Here is a 12,929-nt window from a genome sequence, read left to right on the forward strand (position 1 = left end):
TACACAGGATATCGTGCTTGAACCTGAATTAGCACTAAATTAAACATTTTCGGCTAGTCCTCTACCACTAAGTGGGGCGGGATGCGCGATCGGTCTGAGATCGATCCCCGTCGGTGGCCCATCGGACTATTTCTTGTTCCAGCCAGTGCACCACGACTGGTATATCAAAGGCCGCGGTATGTGCTATCATGTCTGTGTAACGGTGCATATAAAAGATCCCTTGCGACTAATGGAAAAATTGTAGCGGGTTTTCTTTCTAGGACAATATGTCGAAATTACCATATATTTGACATTCAATAGCCGATGATTAATAAATCAATGAGCTATAGCTGAGTCGTTAAACAAAACAAACTTCTTCTATCGCTAAGTAGAGCAGACATACCAATAAAGACTTAGCCAACCTCTTGAAAGCGATATTTGTCTCAAATGCGAAAGAATTTGAACAACGAACCCAAGACAAGATGCATTAACTTCAATAGGATATAGGAGTGATTATTAAGTTAATAAATAGTCGTAATAAACAAATGCGCTGATATCGATTATGCGCAAGAACTTGAAACTTAACAGAAAGAAAAGCGAGCTACTTCTCTAATTGTCTTCATCGACTGTACAACAAAATCGTAAAACGGTTGCACTCCACTGCTTATTAACAGAAAGAATGCGTGTTTCTTCTTTACTTGCCAACATGGTCTGTGCAACACTCGGCATATTTTAATTACCAATGTTTTGTCTGTTGCTAAACAGACATTCCTTTTGTAGTTACATAAGTACATTTTTTTGTGTTTCGTTACTAGGAATAGCGAAAATCGAATCAGCTTGTAAAAAAAAAATTCATAATTGCTTTCGTGACAACACTCAAATTCAAGTTGGTTATTGCGTTATGTTTCACAACTTATCAACACTATAACAATGAAAACATTTACGTCTTATACAATAAAACACTCGATTTGTTCGAAGCAATAGTGATGTGATTTTATGAGAAATAACAACTACAGATGTATCCTGATACTGCAGGACTATGTTGTTAGTTCGGTGTTCTCTAGTGGAGTCGTTAAACAAAACAAACTTGTTGTTTTTAGTTAACTAAAGTTTATAAAGACGTGAAAACGTAACCAAAGAACCAATGCGTACGTCACTACTGTGTGAGCGCATGTGATAAATCGAAAGAATACCAAGTATAGTGCCTGAACCTTTTTTGGATTACAGGCACGTTAATAACGTTAACAGAAAGAATAGCAAGTATAGTGCCTGAACCTTTTTTTGGATTACAGGCACGTTAATAACGTTAACAGAAAGAATAGCAAATACAACAAAAATCATAAATGTACCCCGACTAACTCAATAAGCTGTTACTCAATAACTCAACGGATCATTAATTACTACCAAGAACCATACAGATCCGGTGACATAATTCAGCCATAGTGAATATGCCAGGTGTATGCAAAAGAAATCTGAGATTTTAAGAAGTTAATGGTCGTAAATCGCAAGCAGACGTTTTATTGCATAAACGTGCCTTCTGTCCATTTATGACTCAAATGCACGTCTTTGTTCTTTAATTTAAATAATATTTACCTCATCGTATCGTAACTCTAATTAACATGCATGTGTCATAACTCATATGTGTAAATCATATTATGTTATATCAAAAGTCTATGTAATGTCGTCTGTCATAACTCAAACTATATCTGATCATACCATCTGTCAATAAATATAATTTTTTTAAAAAACGTTTTAAACAATAACGTTTGTATTAACGTTGGTGACTGACCAACAGGCGATGCCTATACATTTATATTAAGATCTCTCCCTACAGTTTACAATTACAAATTTTACATGGCAGACAAAATATTATATCATAACTCAAACGTACACGTGGTAATGTTATAACTGAAATATACGAGGACGCGTCATACCATACCATAACTCGGATATGTACACCATGTAATAACTTAGTTTTTGAATGGCTCATAACTAAAATATCATTATGATATACATTTACATGTATATACATTGTCATAACCATACACATGTACATCATTTCATAATCTAAATGTATAAGTCGTATTATGAAAACAAACTTCAGTAATCAGTTGTGTCGTTAGTTTCACACATATATTATATGTATCAATATTGTTTACCATTCTTTAAGGAAATACAGTGTTTTGAGACAACATCATATGAGTGTAATAAAATTAATGTTTGTTTTTTTCATACATAAGTCTACCAATATTTCTTTCTATTACATGCATCGAAGTGTTAATATTTTTATGTCTCTCTGTTTTGGTGATAAGGGAAGTCTATATCATTTTAATGCCTGGTTGCCTTTTATATTTGTGATTATCCACATCAGTTATTAAGCATTATCGCGCACGGGACAAAGGTACTTGACAGTGTTTCAGCTGCCTTCTGGAAGCGAAAGAGACGAAAGTTTAGGATTCATGTGTGAAAATTAATGACCCATTCTACACCTCACCTCACTTTAGAGAGTAAAGGAGAGAAAACCCCCAAAAGGTTAGTATTGTTGGACGAGAACTTAGGAAGACGCGGATATGATGATGAACTCTTTATAATCCCTTTGACTTGATCGCTGCAGAAACCCAAAACTTTTGATTCATAAAAAAGAACATCTTTTGTACATTGCTCGGGTGTTTTAAATGATATTCATAGCCGGTGGTTCAGCCGTCCGTAAACTCTACACATTTGTAAAAAAAAAAAAAAAAAAAAAAAAAAAAAAAAGATAAAAAAAGAAGAAAATAGTTTTGACAGCTCCACCGGGGCTTCCCCCACCGAGACGAAAAAATGCAAATCTTATGTTTTATTTATCTCCAATCGAACAATGGGATGCAATTACTGGTAATAATGCCAGCTAGACGGACGAAACGCACTAATACCAAAACTGACATGAATGGCTCTGTAACGATTTGGTAATTTGATTTAGACACCCACAGTCGATTCAGCTTGCGGATTTCGCTTGGTGTGAATTAAATATCGGGTTACTGAAAGCGGCACATCGAAAATTAAATCCCCTCTAACCATTCGTCTACGAATTTCACGGACCCAGCGTGATAACATTATAACGACCCAAGTTCTATGGCAATGACATACAATATGTATATTTTAGTAACTGGCACGGTCTGTATAATACAGTGGACGTCTGACTACCCTCACTGAATTTAAAAAGGCTGAATGATTAAAACAGATCACGACAGCTCTTTAGTGTGAAATATTAGTGTTAAATAACATTGGGGGAAATATGGATGTATACACGGGGTGTATAAAGTTATATATTGTACTAGGAAGTTGTTAACACACACACACACACACACACACACACACACACACATAGATGAAGGAAGGAATGAAGGAAGGAAAGAAGGAAGGAGAGAGAGAGAGAGAGAGAGAGAGAGAACAGAAAGAGACAGACAGAGAGAGATGGAAAAGAAATATAGATAGACAGACAAACAGATATAATTAAATAATGCATTATCTTCTCACCATTCCCATCCCATCCACTATCCTTCGACTGATATATCAAAGGCTGTGTTGTGTGCTGTTCTGTCTGTGACCAACAGAATCAAAAGTTTCTTTGCGGCTATTCAGTTTTACGAGACGATAGTGGGTTCTTTTTCTCTCGTTATTTTGACCAAATACCGTAACAACCATATTTTAGACAACAAATCTTAAGAACAAAACCATTTTTCTTAATCAAAACCGCATCTCTGCACAAAACAGAGAAGAAAGGGAATTTTGGTAGCTTCCATGAATCAAATTCAGGTGCCTTGTTTATAAGAAGACTGCTATTCTCCAGGATATTTGCATCCTTGCGCCGCTTGTAAGAGGACTGCCACTTCAATAAACCAAAACGTTGCACAGGACAGAGTTCAATGGAACAGATATAGCTGAGACGGCATTCACTCATGAACCACCGTCAAAACAGTATTCATATTAGATGTTCGCAAAAGGTCAGCATATCCTGCCCCACTAGTGGCACCCGTCATGAGTACAGACTGCTATCGTCAAGTAGTAGTTTTAAAAATATGCCAACGTGTCGTTAAAATAGATATATGTTTTCCTATACCCGCCACCCGTCCAACCTCTTACAATAATGCCTGGATCACCCATTACTAGATCAAATACTTAACATTTCGGGGAAGGGGTGGTGGAGCGGTGGTCAGGTGGTATGGGGGAGAAGATTAGTTTTTGTTTTTAATAATGCTACAAACGAATCGATAGGTGTCGCCCAAAAATACATAACGCGAAAATGGCGGCTTGTTTGTTTAAGCGATAAACTATTTTTCTTATCATCCCGGCAGAGGTTTATGGGATAACAGATGACATGAAATCCGATTGTTACCCGTGTTATTTGATTTAAAAAGTCCCCCAGACATGAAGCTCCGTTGATAACGGATAGCAAGCTCGTAATATTATACGAACTTGTGTAACACAGATGTCTTGCTAAACGTACGTACTCGGATAAAATGCTAATCGCAAATATTTATTCACTGGATATTGGTTGCCTTTATGTGTCAACGCTCTAAGTCGCTAGTATTCATCATTTACAGGGACTGTCAGCACATTAACGCTTCACAAGTATACTGACTTGGTCAATATTATGTTTTATTTTGTTTTATATTCCTTATTTTACATGTTAATTTAATTGAAAAGTGCGGGTACCAGTCTAGCGATGGTGGTCGTACAGAAGGCCAAATTCAGCATCTACTAGTATCTAGAGTCACACACCCCTAAAAGTTTGTAAATCTTAACAGAGGTCGGGTACCATACGTTTTAACGTTAATACACCTACAAGAGAATTCAACCCCTGGAATTCCCCTGTGACTCTTGTCTGGACAGGACATAAAAACCCCAAGGTTAGCCAAAGCCGAACCTGTCTTGGACAGAAGAATTATATGGCGAAGTCAGATGTTGTGCCCACTACAGGCGTGCTTGAACAGTTCCTTGATGGAAGCATGCCAAACATTACCCACACCTACCCACACCCAAAGCCTAAGTGTTCCGAACCATTCGTTTGTTTGTTGTACATTGTCTTTAGAAAAATCAAAATAAACACGTTCTTTTGGTCAAATTGGTTTGATATGCTGTTAGTTATTGTGATCATATGATACGAGAAATGCTAAATCTTAGATATTGGTATCCATGTAACCGATGAGCATGATTTGTGGGTCACATTTTCTTACCGGTTAACCCAGACTCGTAATCAGTATTAAGATTTAATTAAAAACAATTTTAAAACACACCGATTGTTCTTGTTGTTTTTGTGGGTTTTTTGTATTGTTGTTTCTTTGTTTGTTTGTTGGCACAAATATGCGATCGAATTTAGACATTTTCAATCAGAAATATTAATTGAAAAAGAAAAAACAACATCTTACGAAAACAGTCGGAGATTAATAAGTGAACTGTTCATCGTTATTACCCTCTATTGTGAGAGCCTTGAACCGGTGGCAGATTATCCAGTCGAGAAAAAGACGACGGGCACTGATTTCCGATAGCTGTTTCCGGGTTAATTATCCACGTGTTTTACGGACCGCGCGATAATTAATGAATAAACACTCGACGATTTGTAAGAAACACAACAGTTATTGTTGCCAGTGGCCAGTTCTAATTTCAGGACCCAAAGGTGCACGCCATAATGGATTTTTGAGATGCGCGTCAATTGCGAGTCGGGCACAACCACCACGCAAACTCGGCGATCAGTCGCCAGGAAATTTCGAGACCTGTTTTTGGTTTTGTCAGTCGCTTGTGTAAAACAATCTGAAGGTGTAAGACGTTTGATATTTTCAATGAGTATTATAACTGATTGTCATAAACGTATAAACGAATTGTAATGTATGCTTTATCATATAACACGTAAGAACATATTTTTTATAACCATTACAATTTTTTTTAATGAACAAATATTTATTAACTGGTAACAATGAAAATAACCTTAAATACTATTTAATTATTAAGCGATGAACCTTTTTCAATAGATATAGTTAAAAATATAAAGTTAAATAAATCTACTAAATTTAATTTTTGTTTCCAAATTCGCCAGACCCAATATGCTTTTGGAAAATAATTTTGGTCTATCATCCACGAACCCCACCCACTACGGTCTATCCAACGATAAATATTTGTTTTTAATAATTATTCATTATCTATATATTTTGAAGATTAATTACTGTCCAATCAAAACGTATCTTCGAGTTTGTAAAATTAAAAAAATTTGTTTGTTTTTCAAAATAAAGAACCAATATGCTAAGTGTTAGATTACTACACAGAAGGAAGTTATTACTGAAATAAAATATAAAATAAATGTTTATGCTTTTTAGACGAATTACATGTGTAGACTTTTGAGAGTACATCTTTGATTATAACATAGAATTAAATTCCAGACAATTATAATGACAGAATTTAACTTTATACTACAGTTTCGTTAGGTATAAATATAAAGTTTCCTGTTTATAGTCTATACAACAGTAAATCATATAAGATGATAAAGAAAAACTGACAGGTATTTTTACCAGAAAAACGACACGTTTACAAAACCAAACCCATAAAACTAAAAGTTTTATAATAAATGCATTCATTCCATTTTAATATATGCACCCATTTATGGTCGAAGATTTGATAAAACGATGTGAAAACATGTAGCTTTCTGTGCCTGTCAATAAAGAGGGCTATAAACGTTATTAAACACGGATCCAGTATATCAAAGTCGAAATCTTTTGTATGTTTCTAGAAAGACATGGACTAAAAATTGCACGACGCACTTTACAAATGTCGGCTATTTGAGTATAGAATTGTCCGTCTTTTTAGCGTAGCCAGAGATGCGGTTAAAAGTTGTGAATGGCTGGAATATAAATGGTTGAAATTCTATACAAATGGATCAGATAGATATTTATATATTTTTTATGATGAGTGTTACAATTGAATTATTTTGCACAAAACGAGTTTTGCTGTGCATTCGTATGCGATGATAAATTGTTTAGGTGGTACCCGTCATTCAAACGACAAAGGACCCATTATACTGTAAAGCATACATAGTACTTCAAAAAGATCCCGAGATAGGTAAGGATTTAATTCGTTTCGGAAAGCTACCAGTTAATAATAATACGTGTACCAACTTTATTTAAAGGGCCGCGGTTATTCTTTGATCACTGCTACAATGCACTTAATTAAAAAAAAATCTGATTGGCAAGAGATGTATTTAAATATAAATTTGACGGGTTTATTGCCACCGTCGCAGTATTATGTTGCCTCTAGACATGCTTTCAAATACAAGTTCTAAAACATATGTAAACACGAATATTGAAATGTGTGTGGAAATAAAGTGTGTGAAAAAGAGTTAACATTGTTGGAGAAATAAGAAGTAACAGGCGCGTGTGCAGGGATTTTTGCAAGAGGTGGGCTGGGGGGGGGGGGGGGGGGGGGTGTCGTGTCATGCTCCTCTGAAAAATATATTGAGAAAAAGTAATTTTGCTTGACGCTCCTAAGGAACTTGGGGCTGATAATGAAGATTCGGAGTCATGGAGATAAATTTAATTTAATGCTCTGTACTTTCCCAATACCCGAAATCAAAATTTATTATAACTGTTTTCTGTTTTTTTCTTTCAGAGTTCTAAAAATCGAACTGAGAAAAGGATAAGTAATAAAATCCATCACATTTTATTTCATCACAAGTCCACGACGTCTCCTCTATGTGTTTTTTGTCTTTCCTGAACTGTTCTTTAAAACAACACGAAATGTAGACGTGCAGTGTTCAACTCATTTTTTAATGAACGAACAAAAAAAAATAAGACAAACTAAAAGGAATCTGTGTTTGCTCATTAAAGCTATTTGTGTTTAATTAGAAATCGATCACAGGAAGTGAGTACGTTGCATTTATATTCAATACGTCTAAGAAATACACTTTTCAGTAGTGTAATGTATTTCGACTGGTGAATATGACTGTTGATCCCAAATTATGTTAATAAAATGAAATATATTATAGTTATGTTAGTGTTTTTAATATCAGTGGGAAACTGATCTACTGTCAATATTTGTATAATTCTTGATTTCATATATTATACAACACATTATTTTTTTAAATTTTATCTGCAAACACACTGGGGAGTCGTATGTGCGTGCGTTCGTAATAGCTTGTGTACACACGTGTATGTGTGTGTGTTTTAAAAGAAAACAATTCTTTGGCCTAAACAAAATTGAGTTTTTCTGAGAACGTGATAGAAAAAAGTTAAGTGGGGTTGGTAAGCTTTAAAATTTAAACTTTAAACTACATCCAGTCCTACGGGTCTAAATGAAATGTTATTATGTACCTTTTTTAACCTAGATATTAATAAAACAAAAAATCGAAGACAAAAATTAATCGAAAAACATAAGGGTCGGGGTTTTTTTGTGGGGGGGGGGGGGGGGGGGGGGAATACGGTGGGGGGGGGGTGTAGATACTGTTGGATTCCCCGGAAACAAGAACTTTTTAAGGCCTTTTTATTTTATTTTGTTTTCTCAATGTTTAAAAGTATCAATAAGCAAGCAATACTTTTCAGTTTTAAAATAACAGAATTTGTACTGAAACTATAAGTAATATTGTTTTTTAAAAATCTATTATAAAATCTCCTTGAAAACTTCATACATTGTTAGTGGACGTACACCTAGATTTACCTCGCTATAAATTATTGTACACGAGAAAAAAACAGAGATAGGACTTAACAATAGCAGCAACAACAAAAATCAATTAACAATGACTAAGATGTTAATTAAAATGACAACCAATCTATGTATGAGCATCTACTGTTTGTCAATATACATCTGTAGATATATTAGTCTATTGTATATCAGCTGTGTACACTTAAACGTCTTTATTACGGTGCCATTCTTCTATCTCCTTTGTCTTGTTTTGTTTGTTAGCGTGGCATTGTTTATTGTGTCATAAATCGCCACTCATTACTCATCTAAACCGACACTCGTGTGGAATTCAATTAGAATGGAACTCACAACCGATATAAAGTAGGGAAGGCCGGTACTTGTGTCCAGGACAGGCGTGCGCTACAACAGCTTGCTCTGAATGTACACGTTAAACAATGTTCCATCCATTCCATTAAAGAAAGATATAATTCAAAATTGTCCCATTAATAAGTAATTTTTCTATCCCACACTCGACCACTGGCCATACCAGAGATTTGGGTGTGGGAGAGACGTGCCTAAACTTTAATTCGATAGAGGCACGTTAATATAGTTTACGCAAAGACAGATTAAAAACATTATTTATTTTGTGTTTGCATATTTGTATGTGGAGTAAAAGAAGATATTAAAACTAGTTGCAGTCGCCGATATTGTTATAATATATATTGTAAATAGGAGAGGGCCTCGTAAGTTGGATAACTTGGGCCCAATCCTTTTGTATAAAAATATATAAAATATATGCAATAAAATATGTTTCAATTAATCAAGTAGTTATGCATTTCGCTATAACAGGTCTCAAATAGGGTCCAGTGCCGTTGGTTTGTGGGCGAGTTGTGGGCGAGGTAGAGGCCCCCTTTTAAAAAAACCCCAACTAAATACTTAATTTAGAATGTCCATAACATTTGAAGATCTCCACAACACATACCACCCAACCCGTGCTGGTCCGAACTGGGGGAGGCGAAGACGTACAAGTACCTTAAATTTTAGTTTAAATTAGTTCGATACATCTATTTGACGGCAGATCTATCAAACTAAATGTTAAAATGTGCCATTTATTTGTCTAGTTGAAAAATATCTTATATTACTTTACGCTGGTTCTTCGTTTACTGTCCCCCTCCCCCCCTCCCCCCTACCCCAGTTAATTAAGGCTCGGCCCTCATGTACCCTTGTGAGCTAGGGACAGACTAGGAATATGCTATCTACTTAAATGACAATAGCATCTTGATTAGATAGACACCCGGGTTGACGTCTGGCTTCGTGTATAATACACATGCACGTGGTGGCAGCGAACACAGTACCACGTGCCTCACTCGCGTGGGGACATCGTCATACGTGATTTATTTATTATTTAACAAAACAAAGGTGTTGTGTGCGACAATATTATGAATAATTATGGTTGATTTCCTATCAGGTGAAAAAAAATGTCACAAGAAAATAAAAGGGAACAAAAGAGGGAGAGAAGAAGACAAAAGCAAAAAGTAAGAAAGAAATAAGACCCCCCCCCCCCCCCCCCGATAATTTTTTAAAATAAGAAATACAAAAATGAATGTAAAACATAAAAGAAATCAGTAAAAAACAGAAACAAGGAATGAATAATAGAAATAAAGAATGAAAAATAGAAATAAAAATAAATAAATATAGAAACATTTTTTGAAAATTTAAAAAGTATAAATTTCTTACCTGGAGTTAGTGCAGTCATCGTAGAGGATGTCGAACTCTTTACACGACACGAGTTTGCACCTGTTCACACCTGGCTGGATGGCCCCCAGCCCCCTCAGAATTCTGACCTGTTCCACGTTGCAGACGATGGGGGTGATGTCCAGGCGTTTCAGCTTGGTGTAGACGGTGTGAAGTCCTCCGACGAGGTGCTTCAGAAACAGTTCGAACGCCTGGGGAAGACATATAAGTTCTCGATTGTCCACCAGAAAAGCGGCGATTTTCGCCCCTCTGTAGTCAATGAGTTTACACACGTTGTTTTCCGGGTGACAGGCGACGGGAGGGGGCGAGCTGTAGCTGGTCGCCTTCTGGAGCTTGTTCATCAGATTCAGAGGGTGGGCCAGGCTGGGCGTGATCCCGGGGGTCGGGCTGGCCTGCGAGACGGCGTGGATCGCGTCCCTGACCACCTGACTCGGGGGTGACTCCATCATTCCGAACATGAGTGTAAGAGAAAGAACGAACGAACGAACGAACGTACGGACGAACGAAGGGGAAGAAAAACAGAAAATGTATTTCAAGAGAGCATAAGCTCGATTCCTCAAAGATAAATACAATTGAAGTTATGTGTTAGCGGGGCTGACTTACTGAGTTGCTAAGCCCCGCCCACCGTGCGCCGCGGTTCACCCGCTGTCGACTTTACACACGTCAATCAACGGAACATCAAGCGCTAATTCGCACCGGAACTGCTTGTACAAATATCGTAAATACCGAATAGACACGGCTCTTGCTTGTACTACTTGTTGTCATTTATGGACAGCATAAAATAAAGCAAAGGTTAAACTAGCCTTTCAGGTGGCAATGTTTTGTTGTTAAAAATAAACCCTCGCAAGCGGTCTTTCGACACGACCATTCAGGTAGCGGTAAGGGAACCGGGCCGGGCATATTGATCGGGGTTGATAAAAACCTTTGCAATACGATGCAGAATTGTCTAGAATTGCGAACAAATATGTTGTCGTTTGCCGATATTTTCCGCAGCCGGTTTTCATCTTGATTTTCTTCAGTTTAAAGGAAGCTGGTGCACATTTCTAGGATTTCGTTGACTTAATATCAATAAATCTTTATTTAAAAATATTTAATGCTTATTAAGTATTCTCGTCCTTGAATTAACAGTCGTGTTTGTTTGAACAAAGGTATTACTTTCTAGCGACACCATTTGGTATGTGTATAAACATTACAATTTGCATTTTTAAGAACAAAGAGGATTTTAACGAATAAATATGAAACGAGATCTTATATGCGGCTGCATAATAATATTGACGGGTTTTAAAACAAACGCTTAGCTCTGCCGATAATGTCATGGATATAGAAGTACTTGTTTCAGAGTTTTTTCCCAAACTTTAAAAAAACACAAAAACAAACTAATAATAATAATAATAATAATAATAATTATTATTATTATAATAATAATAACAATAAGAAGAACACCAACAACAGTAATGATGATAATAATAATAATAATAATAATAATAGCAACAATAATGATAATGATAATAACAATAATAATAGTAATAATAACAATAACAACAACAACAACAACAACAACAATAATCATAGTAAAGTTTATTAATATTTTCTGGGTACATAAACATACACAATTCAATATGTATATATTACGTAATTATGTGTTTAATCGACGGTGCAGTTGTTTTACCATCAGACGTACGGCTGGTAGGTACTGGGTTCGCATCCCTGTACCGGCTCCCACCAAAAACGTGTTTAATGACTCAATGGGTAGGTGTAAGACCACTAGACCAACTGTTCTCTCACTAACAACTAACCTAATGTCCTCAGACCTGAACAGATATTCCAGATAGCTGAAATGTGTGCACAGGACAGCGTGCTTGGACTTACTTGGCTATAAGCACGGAAATACGTTGAAACGAATGAAATTCTAAATCATGACAGTGACAATTAATTTTCATAAATTGCTGTAGGTGTATAAACGATCCCTTACTGCTAATAGGAAAATGTTATGTAGCAGATTTCTTCCGATGACTATGTGTCATATTTACCAAATGTTTGACATCCAGTAGCTGGTGATTAATAAATCAATGTGCGCTAGCAACGTCTTGGAAGAAAACAAACTTTAACTTTTTAAAACACTAACTCACAAAGTTCAAAGTTTATTTGGAGAAAGGTAAATTGTTGAATTGTTCTGAATTGTTAAACAATCTGGCACTTCGCGTAGTTGTGGAAATAATTTTAAAAACAATTTTCATTTGTTCTTTGAATGTATTTTATATTCTGGAATTCATTGCAAAGATTTTAGCCAGTACATTTAAATGGTAAAAGTGTTCTAAGTGAAGAAGACAATTAAAAACAATAGTGTTTTCATGTACACAAGGGTATAAATGAAACAAAGCATTTCCCTTAATGAGTAAATAATGAATGATTGTTTTTGTACAGCCTCCACGTAATCAGATTGCGATGTTGTATGCTTATGGAAAACAGAAAAGTAAGAAAATGTTTTATTTAACGACGTGTAACCGGCCTCGGTGGCGTCGTGGTTAGGCCATCGGTCTACAGGCTGGTAG

The 12,929-nt window shown here is 35.9% G+C and overlaps 1 protein-coding gene across 1 annotated transcript in view; it reads right to left on the minus strand.

Annotated features, from left to right (window-relative positions):
• Nucleotides 1-10,923, minus strand: part of LOC121375328 (dachshund homolog 1-like) — a 124,373-nt gene extending 113,450 nt beyond the window's left edge. The window contains exon 1 of the mRNA XM_041502730.1: nt 10,360-10,923. Within this exon, the coding sequence (XP_041358664.1) occupies nt 10,360-10,835 (476 nt within the window). The 5' untranslated portion in view covers nt 10,836-10,923. The remainder of the gene's footprint in view (nt 1-10,359) is intronic.
• Between the last annotated feature and the right edge of the window lie 2,006 nt (nt 10,924-12,929).

Source organism: Gigantopelta aegis, chromosome 6 (genome assembly GCF_016097555.1).
Source record: "Gigantopelta aegis isolate Gae_Host chromosome 6, Gae_host_genome, whole genome shotgun sequence".
NCBI classification, from domain to species: domain Eukaryota; kingdom Metazoa; phylum Mollusca; class Gastropoda; order Neomphalida; family Peltospiridae; genus Gigantopelta; species Gigantopelta aegis.